Consider the following 19310-nt stretch of genomic DNA (forward strand, 5'->3'; position numbering starts at 1 on the left):
CTCATACTGAATTAGCAAAGTCGTTAATTCGTTGGAACGTGAAAAAAGTGCACGTTCCCACTTTTAATAAAACTTTCATCTTTAACCCGAAATGCTGGAAAGGTATTAATTCTTAAACCACGTGGTATTAATCCTTTCATTATATAGTTACGTAGACTGGTAGTCTCCCAGAACAGTCTGATTTCTTTTTTGAATTTCTTTTCTAAATTCAAAAAGTACGTTTTTATATCATCTGTTGTACTGGGTGTATCATCTATATTAGGTTTTAATCAATTCGTATGTTTACTTATCTTTATTAAAGATTTATTATTTTGATTAGTAGAATAGAGTAAATAAATGATAAACTATAGATATAAGAATAGGTATAAACAGTGTGCCCGCTTGAATTAATCTTTGCAATGTCTACTTGATAGAAAAAAGTTGGCAATTATGTATTGTTTTCTTTCATACTGTCAACATTTATAGGAATATTTTGGAACATTAAAGGTTCCTGTGGTTTGGACAATTTAATGCTGTTGATCCCATGTTTACTGTTTGATGATGTAGGTGGATGCTGTACCTGACTTTTTGCAATATAAAAAGAGTAGCTGGGGACTGAGGTTCATATACATCTTGATCTGAATGAGATATAGTAGTTGGAGACTTGAAAGTCAACAATCTACACCATGAAAGTTACAATTTTTGTTCTGGTGTTGGCTTTAAGCTCCTGCTACGGGAATGGTAAGTTATTACAGTAATATGTTAGAGACAAAGAATAAGTCAGTTTTGAACGGGCTGTAAAACCTTACGGATTCTTGAAGTAATGTATAACCTACATTTATTTGATGTATAATATTATCTTTTTCATTTGAATTAAAAAGAAATGTATCTGATCTTGTTTAACTGTAATACATATGTTTATATTCCAGATGAACATTCTCTTGATGATGCATGTATCATTGACTTCTTTAAGGTATTATTATATAACAAATACATATATGAATTAGAGGGATTATAACAAAACTAGTTGTACCCGGCATAACATACAGTACACGATCTAGGAGATCTGAAAGATTATTAATTAAACATTACTCTTTGTTTTCCCCCCTCCATGTAACACCTTGCTGTCTCTTAACATCTCTTCCCCACTTTAATCTCTCCACCGTCATGCCCTGCTCCTCTTTATACTGTACTCTCTCCTGCCCTCTTCGCACTCCTTGCCTTACTGTGTCTGATCCTTACTGTGCCTTCTACACTCCCTCTTCTTACTTATCTCATCTGTCTCCTCTTCTCCTTGTGGTCTCTCTGTTTCCTCCTCCCACTGCCCTTGCTGTCTCCGCTTTCCACTCTATGCACTCCCTCTGGGCCGATGTGCACACTGCTCTCCATTCCCTGCTTCTTGTCATCCCTCTGTCTCCTCCTCTCCTTGCTGTCTCTTATCCCTCCATCATGCCTTGCTTCTCTTTGCACTCCCCTACCCTCTTTGCACTCCCTGCTTTACCGTGTCTGCTCCTCTCTGTGTAAAGTGCACTTCTTCCTTTCATACTCATCTGTCTCCTCCTTTCCTTGCTGCCTCTGTGTCCTCCTAAACTTGCTGTCTTTCCTCCCTCATGTGCACACTGCTCTCTGTTGTGTCTCTTTACCACTCCTTGCTGACTCTCCTTCCCCCGCCATCATGCCCTGCTTCTCTTTGCACTCTCCCCCTCTCTTTGCACTCTCTGCTTTACTGTGTCTGCTCCTCTCCGTGCAAAATACAATTCTGTCTCTCCTACTCATCTCATCTGTTTCCACTAGCATTAAAATCCCCTCCCCCAGTCTTCTGGGTGAGTTGGAAACCGGTCAGTCTATCACAGAGGGGTATGTCTATTTATATAGCGCCTACAGTGTACTATGTGCTTTACCAAGACAATACAGTACAGGTTATTATAATAATACAATATGCGCAGCAAAGTCATAATATAGGAAAGGTAATCCCTGCCCTGGAGAGCTGACAATCTAAGTGGTACGTTGGGAAATTTACAGGGACAACAGGTGAGGGAATAAGTGCAGTAGTAGGCTACGTTAGTTGGTAGGAGTGACTTTGGGTGTAGGGCAGTAGCCATGAGTGCAGGCTATTGGGATGCATTTGACAGGTAAGTTGTAAGGTTGGTCGGTTTAAAATTAGATGGTTTAACACCATCAGCAGGGAAAGAGTTGCAGGGAGGCGTGGGCAAGAGCAGGTGTGTATATGGCTGGGTCCAGGATTAGGAGAGATCCCCAAAAGCAAGAAGGAGGATTAGAGAGAGAGTAGAGGTGAGGATTTGTGAAGGTGCTTTTTATTGAGGGGTGTAGTGTTGTTGGGAAAGGTGTGTACATAGTAGTGTAGTGTATAGGCATAAGCATATGTGGAGGGAAAGAGAGATGAAGGAATGTGGTTAGGAGGAGTGTGTGAAAGTAGGAGAGAAGATAAATGTTAACAAAGGAGTGGGAAAACGGCAAACAGATAAAGGATAGGGAGGTCATACTTTCTTTATATGCAGGTAGAGAAAGGTAGGAGGAGAGAGATCCCAGGTATTGGAGAATATCAGGCCTTGAAGAGCATCGTAGTACTTAAGGTTACACGGTAGCTTACAAAGTAAAGTCTTTAAAGGTTTAAAAATTGTCATAGCATTTAGAAACCAATTTCTTACATTTGCAGAGTTGATGACGAAGTGGAGAGTCCAATTCTTATTTTACTCTCCTCCAATTCAACTCAAATTGGATGCACCGCATACTGGGGCCTGTATCTCGGGAAGCCGGGGTCCCCGAGGCTGAGATCAACTTTGTTAAGCTCAGGAGACCCCTGCTCATGCACACTATGAATAAAAATAATACGTAGGCAGCTTCATTACCTTAGCAGCTATCCGGTAAGGTAATGATGTTTTCTTACAGTGGGGGGGGTGGGGGAGGAAGGGGTGTTGTTTGATACTAGTGTGTGGGAGCAGGGGGTCTTCTGAGCTGACCAAAGTTGATTTCAGCCTCGGGGAACCCCTACTTCCCGAAATACAAACCCCTTTATGGGGTGCCAGTACCTTTCAATTTAAAATCCCACGGTCATGTGACCCAAAGGATTTTAACATGGCAGGTATACCAGCACCCCATAAAGGGGCCTGTATCGCGGGAAATAGGGGGTCCCCGGACCTAAAATCAATGCCGTTCAGCTCCGGAGACCCCCTGCTACAATACTGTAGTGTTAAAATTTCAATAAAAACCCCTGTGATCGCCTGTTAGAGGAGCGCAGGTAAAGTGACTGATTCAGACTCTCCTGTAGACCACAGTAGGATTCACACAGCAGGGACCCCTGCTGCGTTAATCCGATGGGCCATTTAGTATGCGGAGGACATTCTCGGACCACCACGCACTATAGAGCATGATTCAACCCGATAAATGGACAGATAACGGCCACTGCATCTGTAGGGCCAGGCAATACAGCCTCGCAGTAGGGTCAGAAACAGTCCAAACGGTATGTTTTAGGCTTTAACAAACCCTTCAGTGGTTTATTTCAATACATGCAAAAAATATAACTCAGGCACACTGTCCCTTTAAGGCAAACCAACTCATAAAATAAAAGCCTACTGTACTCAACAGTAGGAAGGCTAGCTACACAACAGTGACCCTGACTATCCCACTGGGTAGCTAAGCTATCTTACAGTGTAAACAAAACATTCACATGTCTGCAACAAGAATATAAAATTAAGTCCTTATCTGTGTTTTGAGATTTCTCTCCCAAAGAATCCAGGAAATCCCTCTGGATACTGCAAAACTTTGACAGGACAAGGCAGCTCCTTCGGCAGACTAAGGACAGCTCCCTCGGCAGACTAAGGAATGCCGGTTTCTCAGAGACAAGCCCTGCATCCAGCAGGCTTGTATAGTTTCAGGGAGAGTCTATTCCTAGGTGTTGGTCCCAGGCAGGTCCAGCAGGCCTGGGGAGCAGTTCTAACCGGTGTCCTTCATGGTTGTGGAAAGTCTCTCTTAACTTGCAACTGACTGTCTTTTAAAACCCCTTTTCAGACAAGAGTTCTGCTTAATAAGCTGCACCTGCATGTAGTATCTCCAGAGGAGTTTAACTTCCTGCAGGCTGAAAAGCACACATATTGCACCTCTTTATAACTAACAGACAGTGACTGTAACAGGTACTGAGCCGTAATGCACCATAGGTGCATTCTTTTAGATGAGCTGTTAGGTGTCCTAAGGTTTAGCACTGCTTATTAAATATGGCCCAGTATGTCTATGCCCAATAGCACTGTGATGAACAATAATTACAATCTCTTGTTTCTTCCTTTGCACCTCGCTGCTTATGGATTTCCTTCTATATAACCATAAACAAATCTAGCACATGAATACTGTTGCTTTATCATAGACCATTTTTGCTGCCTATAGTAAATCTTCACTTCAGTTTCTAAGATTTAATCATCTAAAATGTGTACTTGTGAATTTATACAAGATCATTTTTAAAAAGTCTGCTATTTACTTGCCGTGTAATGCAAATTTAAGATTGGGCTGTAAATGCTTATTTTGTCATTCGTAATCGGAACTAGAAAGAAAGATACATATCCCGTAATTATATGTTTTGAGCATGCTTTGTTTTGATGTGTTTTCTCCTCAACAGGTTCTGGTGGGACTGCACCTTTAAATGCCAGCAACATTACAGTATGAACTCATCACTAGTCCAATTAAATCCTTTGGAGTACTCCATTGCTTATTAGGATTATGACAAATATATGTGATGCACAATGCCTAAATATATATATATATATTAACTATAATTATACATATTTCTAGAACAATGCGATTGAACATATTCATCATTTAAGAGACATCTTCTGCTCATACAAACGTGCACAGGTAACTAGATAAAAAAAACTTCATATCTTTATTATTTATCTGTATGTTGTATATTTAAGTATTATTCCCTGAAGAACAGGGCATTACTGGCCAATAATGCCCTGTTCTGAGGGGATTATTACTATTATAGGTTAAATGTAGGCTTTTTTCATAAATAATAGACACTTTTCTGTAGTTAAGTAGATTTGTTTATTAAAATAAAATGGTAAATACATTAAACCACCTCTATATACACTCACACAGCATTTATCTATATCCACACACTGCCGCCCCCTCTGTGTACACACACACACACACACACACACACACACACACACACACACACACACACACACACTGAAGCTACACACACACACACACTGAAGCCACACACACACACACACACACACACACACACACACACACACACACACACACACACACACACACACACACACACACACACACACACACACACACACACACCAGCAGCTACACACACAAACTGCTGCTACACACAAACTTTGCTGCTGCTGCTACACACCCATACAACACAACAGCACACCACACGCACACACACAAACTCTGCTGCTACACCCATAAACACTGCTGCTGCTGGCACACAAAACAAACACTGCTGCTGCTGCGGACACACACTGCAGCTGAAACACAAACACATACACTCACTGCTGCTGCTGCCACACTGACACATACACACTGCTGCTGCTGCTGCTGACACACTGATGCGGGGACACACACACACAGCTACTGCTGCTGACACACTGACACACAAACACACACACTGCTGCTGCTGACACACTGACTGACACACACACACACACACACATACACACTGCTGCTGACACACTGGCACTGACACAGACACACACTGCTGCTGCTGACACACTTACACACACACGCTGCTGCTGCTGACACTGACACTGACACACACACTGCTGCTGCTGACATACACTGCTGCTGCTGCTACTGCTCACACAGTCACACACACTGCTGCTGCCACACTAACACACACACACACACACACACACACACACACACACACACACACACACACACACACACACACACACACACACACACACACTGCTGTTGCTGCTGCTGCTGACACACACACACACACACACACTGCTGCTGCTGCTGCTGCTGCTGCTGCTGCTGCTGCTGCTGCTGCTGCTGTGCTGCAGACACACTGACACTGACACACACACACACTGCTGCTACTGACACACTGACACATACACACTGCTGCTGCTGCTGACACACTGATGCGGACACACACACACACACAGCTACTGCTGCTGACACACTGACACACAAACACACACACTGCTGCTGCTGACACACTGACTGACACACACACACACACACATACACACTGCTGCTTACACACTGGCACTGACACAGACACACACTGCTGCTGCTGACACACTTACACACACACACACACGCTGCTGCTCCTGACACACTGACACTGACACACACACTGCTGCTGCTGACATACACTGCTGCTGCTACTGCTCACACAGTCACACACACTACTGCTGCCACACTAACACACACACACACACACACTGCTGTTGCTGCTGCTGCTGACACACACACACACACACACACACACACATACACACACACACACACACTGCTGCTGCTGCTGCTGCTGTGCTGCAGACACACTGACACTGACACATACACACACTGCTGCTACTGACACACTGACACATACACACTGCTGCTGCTGACACACTGACACACACACACACACTGCTGCTGCTTACACACTGACTGACACACACACACACTAGACAGAAAGAAATGGCAGCTACACACACTGCAGACAGCCACTTATTTACTTAGTTTGCAGCTACGCACTCTCTCTCTCCCTCCTTAACTCATCTAAGTCTGTCAGCTCTGTTCATGCAATATATTTATTTATTTACATGACTATTGTGTTCACTGGGTTTATCACTGTAACAATATGTGCGTTTGAACCCCCTTGCTGTATAAATACATACAATTAGTTTTTTCTCCATAATTTTCTAAAAATCTAAAACAAAATCCAAAACAAAAACTGCAGCCAAAGCACAATTTTTTTTAGAAACAAAACTAAAATAACAGGTAAAGTGCCGAACCTTAAATCATATGTATGAGTCACATAATGAACTTCATACATAGGATGCCCAGTTTATGGAGGTTTGTAAAAAAAAAATTGCACTAAAACTCTGATGCACAAAAAAATTGCAAATGTGATCCTAGTATACGGGCCCAATATGGTGTAGTTATTTTGCCCATTAAATTGGTGTTTTTTCACCCCCGGTTTGCAGCCAGCAGACAATGGTACTGTAAATAACCCTCTTTTTTATGGAATGATTTATGCAAATAGATTAAATACATTTATATCGACTCATATTTCAGGCTAGCTAATTTTCTATTAGATTAACTTACATATACAGTTCAGCTCAACCCCATTATAGTGTGATCCGCTACATGCAGATCTGCTTCTAATGCGGTCTGAGCGTGGCTCCCGATTTAGAATATTTCCAAGGTTTTTTTTTTTTCTATTCAAAGCTTTATTGCTAATGGACACACACGAGACAGAAACACACGGAGAAAGACACACCCATGGAGACAGACAGACACACAGACACTCACATCATTCATTGTAGACCGTTTAACCCCCTGCATATAAAAGTATTCTTAGTTGTGTCATGAATCTTGTACACGTGAGTGTGAATTTCTATCAGTGTTTCCGTTGATACAGATCATTAAACTGTGAAATTGCTCTGTCTGCTCTACTGATGATCATCGACATTGATTCAATTGGTTTTACAGTTCTTTGAATTTGAAAAACTAATCAATGGGCAAATTTTGCAACACAAACTGGAACCTTTAAATCTGCAGATCAAAAAAATAATGAACTCTGAGTCTAAACTTTAAAGTGATTTTTTAATTCTATATCCTGACCTATTGTAGTATTCTATGTACACACACACACACACACATACACACACACTTCTAGAACCAAAACAATATATCTACCCTCCAAGAACCCCAAACCCTCAGCAGCACCACGAGGCTGACCAATCAGCTTACTGCTGCCCTCCAACTAATCAGCGTGCAGTTTACTGCCACCCTCTAACTAATCAGCGCACAGCTTATTTGCCAAACTCAAAATGGCCGCCATAGCTTCACGCCAGTACATTGTCACGTGTCTTCCAGAGGACAAGTAGGGACTCTGTACACATGAGCAAGAGCTGTCACTGCTCTGATTGGCTGTTCCTGATCACTTCCGGAAGCCTACCTGAGGCTGGGTAAGACCTGCGCGCACAGAACCCTTGATCGCTGCCATTTTTTTCCCGCAATCCGGTTATAATGCGGTTGCATCAGGTGGACCCCGAGCACCGCGTTATAATGGGGTTCAGCTGTAGTTATAAAACAGCTTAGTCTGTATTTTATATGTACTAAAGCTGTTTGAAATAGAAATGACTACACAATCTTCAATTTTAATAAACAATTTATACTTCATTATTGTATTATTTGTGTACTACAGGGACAAAATAATGCGATATTATACAACAATGTTTCTGACGCGATCACAGAATTTGTGGTAAGATGAATTTTCTCTATATACCTGTCCAACGTTCTTCAGCATGCAGTACAATTACTTATTTCAATGATGGTATTTTTAAAAAAAATAGAACTGTTATTATTTTTTATCATAATAGCTACTTCTAATGTGACTGCATAAGTTTCATCAAGCACAATGTCTCTCTCAGTTTCACTTATTAGGTCCAATTTAGATTTTAATTTACCCTATTTTCTACTTACAAAAATATTACTGTTGCTTTTTTCTCCCCATGTTGCCACGGGCTTCTATTTCTCATAATATCTTTGCTTTTTAATGGCCTTACAGAAAACAACTGGCTGTCCCCTCAGTGACCTTCTAGGACCCGCAGACACATTGGTAAAATCTATTAATTTTGTCCGTTATATACACAAACATTAAACTACTACAGTATGTTTACATATGAAATCTAAGACTTTGAGTATGCTTTAACGATTATGACTGATATATATTTCGATAACTGTAGCACAGAAAATAATAGTACTGCATGCTACATGATGTTGTAGCCTTAAACTAGACGTCTCTTTGAAACAGTTATGTCAGACAGAATCATTATTGAACTTCTTCTTACCAATTTAATTAATTGCAGTGACACTAGAACTATTACAGTATGCTGCATGTTGTCTGTATCAATATTCTGCAATTCACCAATGTTTACAGTACCTCTTACAAACACTGACTAAAAATAATATATGGAAATAAGCTATTGATTATTAATTTGAACTTGAATTTCTGTGTATAGATAGACATTTTCAGAAAATGTATATTACGAGAGTGAAACACAAAAACTATTTTTCTTATCACGAATGAGTAATATATTATGTTTTGTACTAGGTTCCCTGGGTCTTCATGAGAAATGACAGACAGGTAAACTCATCTCCTTCATGCAAATAGAGTCCTTCTTGGATTTCTGATAAACTTTATTATGCACACAAACAGAAATAAATAGGCATTTTGGGGATGCATAAATTAGGGGAAGGTGAAAAACAAATCACATGGAGAGCAGTTTGGGGTACACCACTAGCAATGGCAGCAAGCTGGAAAGGACTGATGCAACAGCCTCACACCAGGAAATCAGGGAGGGCTATACCAAGTGCTAGGGATCTAGGAATATACCATACTCTCAAGGAACAGTGAAAGGATTCTCAGGCAACAGGCTGAAATTACTGCTAGGTAATTTCCATAGTGACAAGAACTAGGCCAAAAATCATGCGAGCCATAGGGGAAAGAGAACACATCCAGGGGACAGAACACTCCCCATCTGGTATCAATAGATATGACTATAATAACATGGAACATATAATAAACATACAATAAAACATCAGTATTAAAGTCCATAGTCCATATTAACTCCATTGTACTGGCCGGTACCACTGAGTCTCCAAAGTTATTTTTGGTGAAATGGGTGCAAAGGTAGGTGCACCAGTCAAGGGTGGCTTGGTGCTCCTAAACGTCTCTTTAGGATGCATAGAAGAAAATTGGTCAAATGTTCATTTTCTAGAGTCTAGGTGAGACATTAGAAGCATGGTCTCTGTAATGGGCCTGATAAAGGTTTTTGCTGTCCAGTTTTAGTAGTCTTTTCTTCAACTTTATAGACCTTTCCACTAGGAATGGTCTTGACAATAAGACCCATTGGCCACTCAATTCACTCAAATTGTTTCTCTATAAGCAAGACAATATCTCCTTCTTTAATGTCTTGTTTGTTATATTTGTGAATGAGAGATTCAGTCTTGCACACCTTTGATATTATTACATGAGTAATATACTTGCGTTTAAAGTACCGTGCTCCGTGGTTCAGGGAAAAAAACTGTCTGGTGTCATTTCTGAGTATATGGAAGTAAGTAGAAGATCCAGGGCACTACGGATTTGTAGAAAATACATTTATTCTTTCAGTGGCACACACAACGTTTTGAACTGCACAGAGTTCTTTTTCAAGGGACTGGCCACTTGGTATTTAGAGAACATTTTGCATCCTCATATTTGGTTTCACGCTCATTTGTGGATTGTTTACCTTGATATCTACATTTTTGATGCAACATTACATCTAACAACACCTTACACCCCACTGTCCTCTGTGTTCCTTTCCGTTGGAACATAGAGGTCAGAGTGTTGGTCACTCATCACCAACACTTGATGTTTGAGTGTACATATATGGGCTTTAATGGTTCGATTATTACTCAACTTAAATCTAATGTGTTGAGTAGACCTAACCTACATGGTTGTCGTTCACCATTGACATGACTTTATTAGAAGCATTTGTCAGCATTTATCTATTAAAGTTTTATTGTTAACTGACTTGTGCTTCTATTGGATCTTAGGATATTGTGCTGATTAACCAGCCATTACTGCTGGATATCTTTTGCCCTTACAAGGACAAAGCACACCGTGCTATCATTAGATACTTTTATTACACTCACATCTTATAGTTTGGCTCCGATTTATTTTAATGTATATCAATAAATGGATTTTAACTTAATCATTAAACAATGCATATAGGACCAACATATTGTTTCTGACTACAAAACAGCTATTGAGTAAGGGTACTTTCCCTCTACAGACACTGAGTGCATCATATAGGGACTTATCCGGATGGTATTGTCTATGCTCCATTCGGTGTTGCTTCTTTTCATTATTTATCACGGTATTCAGAAAGAATCTGAACCCCTCTCAAACCGTGAGGCAGGAAAATGCCAATACCGTTCGGCATAGCAGCAAAGTGATCTCAGCTTTTTTTTAAAGTTCTCCCCCTGCGATTTTCTTGCAATCTGAGCTGCAGAAAGAGAGCACCTCTCCATGCACAGCTCTCATAGACAATTGCAGTGTTTTTATTTAAATATGAATACTGGTGTGCAGAAGCAGGCAGTCTATGGAGCTGAATCACATTAATTTTAGGTCTGGGGACACCCTGCTTCCCGAGTTACAGGCCCGGTATATGGTGCCTGTATTTCCTATACATTTAAATCGCCTGGTCACATGACCCGGGGGATTGAAACATTACATGGGGATACCGGCACCCCATAATGGGGCCTGTAACTCTGGAAGCAGGGGTCCCCGGACCTGACATTAATGCGGTTCACCTCCGGAGACTCCCTGCTCCCGCACACTAGTATTCAAATGTAAATAAAAACAGCTTCATTACCTTAGCGGCTAGCCGCTAAGGCAATGAAGGGATTAAACCATAATAGCCTGTTTATTAGGGGAAGAGGGGGTGGATGAAGGTGTAGTTGCCCCAGGGTGGGTGGTAAGGCCTGCCGGGAAGATTGCAGGAGGAGTTAACCCCTTCACTACCATAGTGGTGGGAACCACTATGGTAATGAAGGGGTTAACCTTTCCCGCTACCCACCCGAGAGGTCTAACCACCCTCCCTTGGGTCAACTACCCACTTTACCCAATACCTCTACCCCCAACAAACATAAAAAAACCACAACCCTAATACCCACCTCTTCTACCCACAACAGCCCCCCCACCAACAAATACAGTACAGTAATGGGCAAAATGACTATTATCCAGATATCGATGATAGTGCATTTGCCCATTTAAAATAAAACATTATCCAGCCAGCATAAAGTAAATAAAACTTATACTTACCCCTGCCAGGATTAAGGCCATCCTCATCACCGTCCTCTCGTCCATGTCTTCCATGGGCAGGAACAGTACAATAAAAAAAATACAAACTAATGGCCCCTAACCCCTTGTGGTTACTAATCGCTAAGGTGATTAAGGGGTTAACCCTCTCCTCAGCTACCACCCAGGTGGCCTAACCACCCTACCTGGGGCAACTACCCCACCTATTGATTGGCACAGTGGTACATCATGCGCATATAAAATGGGCATGATAAACCACTATTGCAGTCAATAGGCAACCTAAAAATAAAATCACCAAAAAACAAAAAATCAATCACCAAAAATAAACCACAATAAAAAAATCTATCGCCAAAAAAACAAGAATTAACTAAGCACCCAAAAAAATAATAATTAAACAAATCAATCAACACAAATAAGCCAGAATAAAAAAAACAATCACACAAAATAAATAAGAATAAAAACAACAATCAGCAAAAATACATACTGTATCAATGAAATAAAAACAAGCATTTGCCAAAAAATGCATTGCTTGTCACTGTATTTATCTATAGCCCTAATAGGGCTATAGATAAATACATTGGCAGTCAATTGGCACGTAAAAAAATTCAAAGAAAAAAAAATACAATAAAGAAACCTGATAAACAAAAATTACATACATTTAATGTTTTTCTTACCTTTAGAAGTCTTCACCCTTCGATTCCTGATGTATCAGAAAGCTCTCGATCCACGACGCAATGATCCTCAGCTTCAGGTAAATTCTGTTCTTTCTTCAATCTTCTTTCTTCAATCTTCTTTTCTTGTAATCCATAGTAATCCACTGGTAGATGTTGTCTCATCGTCTTCTTAAACTAAAATGAAATGGGAAAGGCCTTATGTAAGGCCTATGATGTCACATTTTAGTGTAGATGGTACAGCTCCAATCCGATTGGATGCTATACCATGTGACAGGCTTCTCTTTTTTTAATTTATTTTTTAAGGGTGTGATGTCATCTTCAAGGGAGGTACGTCACATCCTTAAAACCACATGGCTGCCATCACATGGTACTACAACCCATCGGATTGTCCACAATCCGATGGGTTGAAGTACCATGTGACATGTTTCCTTTTTTTAAAAGGATATGAGATAATCTTTAAGGGATGATGTCACATCCTTTTAAACCACATGGCTGCTATCACATGGTACTGGAACAAATTGGATTGTGAGATATACATTTACCACGTGGTACACTCACAATCCGATTGGTTCCAGTACTATGTGATGGCAGAAATTTTCTTTTTAAAAGGATGTCACATCATCCCTTAAAGATGTCATATCCTTTAAAAAAAATAGAAGCCTGTCACATGGTATAGTATCCAATCGGATTGCAACTGTACCATCTGACTAAAATGTGATGTCACAGGCCTTATATAAGGCTTGTCCCGTCTCATTTTAGCTGAAAACGAGACAACATCTACTAATGGATTACTATGGATTACAAGTAAAGAAGATTGAAGAAAGAAGATTCAAGAAAGAACAGACTTTACCTGAAGTGGAGAATCATTGCGCCTCGGATTGAGAGATTCCTGATACATCAGGAATCGGAGGGTGAAGACATCTAACGGTAAGAAAAACATTGAATGTACAGTATGTACTTTTTGTTTTTTAGGTTTTTTTATTGTATTTTTTAATTTTTATTCTTTTGCGTGCCCATTGACTGCCAATGTATTTATCTATGCCTCCTTAGGGCTATAGATAAATACAGTGACAAGCAATGCATTTTTTGCCAAATGCTTGTTTTATTTCATTGATATGTATTTTTGTTGATTGTTATTTTTTTTCTTGTTTATTTTGTGTGATTGTTTTTTTTATTCTGGATTATTTTTGATTTGTGTAATTTTTGTTTTTTGGTGTTTGCTAAATTTAGTCTCTTCCTTGCGGTGGATGTGTGGTGGCTGTGCGGTGGCTGCATGTAAATATGAGGAAGTGTGTTTCTCTGTGCGAGCGTACCTGGATTGTGAGCCTGGTGTAGTGCACCCATATGAGTGTGAGCATGTGGATCACTGTGGTAGATGTAGCACATGTCGTAGAGGAACAGCATCTTCTTCATGTGGACTCTCCATAGCTTTGAAGACGTAGGAGAGAAGAGGAGCACAGCTCACAGCGTTAACGAACGCAGAAGAAATAAGGGCAACTCCAAACAGGGAAAAAATATATTAGCCTTTGAGAAAGTCTTGAGGGATGAAACGCATTGGTGCGTGGTTCTGTTATTGTTACCAAGCTGACCATTAAAGGCTAATATATTTTTTCCCTGTTTGGAGTTGCCCTTATTTCTTCTGCGTTCGTTAACTTTGTGAGCTGTGCTCCTCTTCTCTCCTACGTCTTCTGATCTTCTCTGAAGGCTGCACGCCAACGAATCCACTTACCTGGAACCACATCAGGAAGGTAAAGGGCATTAGCCCCTTATTCGTTACCTTCCTTTGCTGGACTGTTTTGTATCATACCCCAGTGGTGAATTTATGCTGATTGGAGACAAAGTTTTGGGGTAGCTGTGTGGGCACCACCAGGTCCCTGACTTTCACCCTGGGAGGTTTATTTATGGTTTATTTATGCAATATACATTGTTCCTGGATTATGGATTCTTCTTATGGATGTTATATCAAATGAGCTATTTGTGGTGATGCACCAATACACCACACAATCTCCATAGCTTTGGCATTTATAACCTCCTCATCTGGTAGAGATAGAAGACTGGCATTCATACTGGCGTGACTTCTTACATAGTCTCTGATATGCTGGGCTGGATCTTCTGTAGCTATATGATTGCTTCTGTGCATGCCGCCATCTTGAATAGCTAGAATCTCCTTGCTCAGCGAGTGTACTGAAGTAATTAGATGAAAGGTGCACTAACAGAGCAGATAGAGATAATAATCGCAATAGGGAAAGTCTCTGTATATATTGCACTCGATTGTGATATGGGTTAATGGTAACAATATAAAAATTAACTTTTCATACACAAGTTAAAATAATGTCAGTAATTAGAACATGAACTAAATAGTGAATACATATTTACAGTGAAGCATACTTAAAAATAAAAACTGTGTGCCTGCATCAAGAAGGATGAACCAGTAAAGTAATAATTTGCACAATATGGTATAAACTGGCTAAGAGGTTGAGGTAAAGGAGGACTCTGTCTATATATAAAACCCTGTGGGTGAAGGATGAAGATGAGAAATATTGGGTAGACTAATGCCAGATTGTATAACCTAGTGATAACACCCTGCAATATTCTGATGATGGATAGGTAGACATCCAGTAAATAAACACCAGCATGAAGGAACCCCTGGCTAGTTTGCTTTGAGGGTATGCGTGAGGATAGTATATTGTGCAGTATTGTGGAGGCTGCTATAGGTATACATAAAAGCCCAGGATAGAGATGGAGGCAAGATAGAATATCTGTTACACGGAGCAGCTGCAAATCAGCTGGTATACTGCACGGTAATCAGGACTGGCTACAGCAATACTATCCTGGCTAGTTAAATGACCCAAATATCAGGCAAATCATAAATAAAACTCAACACTATAGCACTATTACGTCTTCATAATGTGATGAGCAATAGATAGTGTATTACATTTCAACGTAAACCGCCATTAGACCGTCGGTCTGAGTGCCAAACGGAGCGGTTACTACTTGGTATTAGATCCTTAGACTCAAGCACGCTGACGTCTTGACGTCAGAATGGCGACCTGACACACGTTTCACGTCATATGACGCTTAATCTGAGGTAACCAGAGCCGCACCAATGAGAGCCCTTAAGTACCCTTCCTATCATCATGGAAACGGTTGTAAACACATTGCTTTAACCATTCAGCGTGCGGTTACAGCGGGTGTCACACTATTAAAGTAAACAGTAGCATAAAATAGTAATATCCTACATGCCACAGTGCAGTACAATGCCACCATGAGTAAACATACTAACAATTACACATAATGGTAATTAATATTGTGGACCTTGAATCAAAATGTGACAAACATTCATTGGTTTTATTTGGAATGCAGATCAAGGTAAATCATGTTCTAAGATAATTCTAAAAATATTTAATAATAACTGTTATAGTATCATACAGTAATGTGTAACACATGAACATGTTTATACAGTGAATAAATGCTTTGCATGTGTAATGTATCACACACAATACTGGTAATCAGTAATGCAGTCATCACTTTAAAACCAAGTAATTGACAAAAGATGGAAAAAAAAGGAGAAAAATAGAAAAATAGGCACGTAACTCAATGGTTGCTAGTCATTAGCTACTTATAGCCACTAGTACCAGAGTGGATGATTTCAATATTGCCAGAAAAAAGAAAACCAAAAAGGATGCATATAGTGGGAGGACAAACATTATCTGGAACATGAAGGGCTAGAATGGGACATAGTTGGTAAGAGACCTAGGAATGTGTGTTGAGTATGCACTTAAAAATAGGCCCCAGTTATCAGTGGACCATTTAGTCTATAAAGGGAGAAAATTGGAAACCTTCATTGAGGCCTTGGGGGGCCAAAGTGCCAAGTTGGTAAATCCACCTAGTTTCTCTTTTTAGTATTTCTCTATCCCAGTCACCCCTCACTACTCTATCTATAGCTATAAATTTAATAACACTGGTGTCACCATTGTGATAAGTGCTGACATGGTGAGCGACTGGCGTTTCCAGTTTATTTCCAATCGCTCCCAGGTGTTCAACACTCTTCTGCGCAATTGACGTATGGTCTTGACTACATATCTTTTTTTACACAGACACTGTGCCATATATATATATATATATATATATATAATCAATGCCGATTTTCAATTAAAAAAATTATGAATGTCAAATTCCATACTCATCCCAATTTAGGAATTTTTTAGTTTGTAACATGGATGAACAGGCTTTACAGGTTGAACATTTAAATGATCAATTTACCTTAGATTTATTCAGCCAGGTACTAGTTGGTTCAATAGTTAGATGACTGTGTACTAGTCTATCATTAAGATTTTTAGCTCTCCTGTTGACCATAACTGGACGGTCCTTTAGTACCTCTGACAATTTCATCATTCAGCAAAATATGCCAGTGTTTATTAAGTATAGATTGAATTAAATGACATTGATTGTTGTAAGATCATACAAAACGAATGACTTTCTGCTCTGATGCTTGAACAGGTTTGTCCCTCAATAGATTTTCACGTGGGGTATACTTCGCTCTTCTATAAGCTTTTCTGAGTTTTTTTCTGCTGTAACATCTTTGTATAAAGCGTTCGGTGAGTTCTAACGCCTGTTTCTCAAACTCATCACTGGTAAAGCAATTTCTACGTATTCTCAGAAATTGACCTGTTGGTATACCCCTAATTTGATAAGATGGATGATGGCTGTTAGCCTTTAGCAGGCTGTTGGTAAATGTTTCTTTTCTGAAGATGGTTGTATGTAGAAGGCCTGAGGGATCACGTTCTATCTTTAAGTCAAGAAAACTCAAGGAGGTGTTGCTTACTTCAGAAGTTAGTTTCAAGTTGAAACTATTGGAATTGAGTTTAGCGAGGAATACATAGAATATATGGCATGGCCCCTTCCACAGCAGAAGTATGTCATCTATATACAGTATCTGGACTATAATTCCCCATACTGTGTGTAATTTGCCATATTATCATTGAATACACAGCCTCCTCCCACCAACCTAAATAAAGGTTGGCGTACGTAGGGGCACATGTGGTTCCCATCGCTGTCCCTTGTTCTTGATGGTAGATCTTATTTTTAAACCAGAAGTAATTTTTAGTAAGAACGTAATTCAAAAGTTTAATCACAAAGTAGTTATGTAATTTGAAATGTACACTTTCATGTTTATACTCGTATAGAGTGATTCGACATCAAGTCCTGTGATAAGAGTTTTTTCGTCCACAAAGATACCATCTAGTTTTTTCAGAATATCCTTCGTATCTTTAAGATACTGTACAAGAGAAGAGTTGTTACAAAAGGGCTCAATATTGTAACAACATAGATGCTGACATTTTCAGTAATGCTGCCGATGCCAGAGACTATTGGATGTCCCGGCGGTGGTAATTTCTTCTTGTGTAGCTTAGGCTAGCTATAAAAAGTATCTATTTTAGGACTTTTATTGAGCATAAAAGCGTACTCAGACTGCGATATGACTTTGTCACTCAGGCCTTCATTATGGATTGCTGTTAATTCTTGTATTTACACTGCTGTGGGATCACTCACCATGACAGCACAACAATTGCCATCAGAGAGGATTCAGATTTTCTTTACTATAGTCGTCGGTGTCAAAGACGAATATATTCCAACCCTTATCAGACTGCTTAATTGTTATGGACTTATTGTTCTCAAGTTTCCCGTCATCTTGTCTCGCGGCTACTTCCAAGATCTTGGCTTGGGCTTCAGCGGTTGGCTGTTTCCATTTCTTTATGTAAAGTTTGTTTCCAAATTTGCCATTCTATAAGCAGAGTGTGCAGTGGCAGCAGTGGCTGTGGCAGCATTCCTTTGCTCCTCCTCTTCAATACAGGCTCACTCCAATTTCACGGCTACCTCTTTGTGACTATATGCAGCACTTGCACATGCGGACCCTGCGGTAGCGCACTCCCTGGTAGTGCCTGCGCTTACACTAGGTACATTAGATCGCGCCGAGTTAAAGGACCTTGCCGAATGCCAGGATGCACTGGAGAGCTGTGATGCAATCTCCAGCAAGAGGTCCAAACTCAGAATTACAGCATCCGTGATTGTGCTCTGAATGCAGCCGTCACGTTCAAGATTGTTTTTTTTTGTGTGTCTCATTCTTGCAGGCTTTCACCGGTATTGGTTCTTGTCAAGTATAGATGCAGTGGCCGTTATCTGACCATTTCTCAAATTGATTTTCGAGATCTCCCCGAAATTACGATCACATGATCCACAGGATTTTAACATGGCGGGTATACTGCCATCCCATTACGGAGGCAGTAACTCAGTAAGTAGGGGGTCCCCGGACCTGAAATCAATGCGTTCAGCTCCGGAGACCCGCTGGTACAATACTGTAGTTTTGAAATTTAAATAAAAACCCCACGATCGCCTGTTAGAGGCGTGCAGGTAGAGTGACAGCTTCTCTTACTGCGTGTCTCTTAGACAGGTAGACCTGGTAGGATTAACACAGCAGGGATACCTGCTGTGTTAATTCGATGGGCCATTTAGTCTGCAGAGGACCATCTCGCACTATAGTGTGTCATTCAACCCGATAAATGGTCGGATAACGGCCGCTGCATCTGTAG

General features: G+C 40.4%; 1 protein-coding gene across 2 annotated transcripts in view; it reads left to right on the plus strand.

Moving 5' to 3' along the window:
* Positions 1-524: 524 nt before the first annotated feature.
* LOC142495418 (uncharacterized) overlaps positions 525-19310 on the plus strand; it is a 51344-nt gene continuing 32558 nt past the window's right edge. The window contains exons 1-6 of one of the 2 annotated variants that reach the window (XM_075600903.1): positions 532-720; positions 909-952; positions 4780-4842; positions 8390-8446; positions 8753-8803; positions 9299-9331. In XM_075600903.1, the coding sequence (XP_075457018.1) occupies positions 666-720; positions 909-952; positions 4780-4842; positions 8390-8446; positions 8753-8803; positions 9299-9331 (303 nt within the window). In that variant the 5' untranslated portion in view covers positions 532-665. Of the gene's footprint in view, positions 721-908; positions 953-4779; positions 4843-8389; positions 8447-8752; positions 8804-9298; positions 9332-19310 lie in introns of both variants that reach the window. The other variant, XM_075600904.1, reaches the window with a different exon arrangement.

Source organism: Ascaphus truei, chromosome 5 (assembly GCF_040206685.1).
Source record: "Ascaphus truei isolate aAscTru1 chromosome 5, aAscTru1.hap1, whole genome shotgun sequence".
Lineage (NCBI taxonomy): Eukaryota > Metazoa > Chordata > Amphibia > Anura > Ascaphidae > Ascaphus > Ascaphus truei.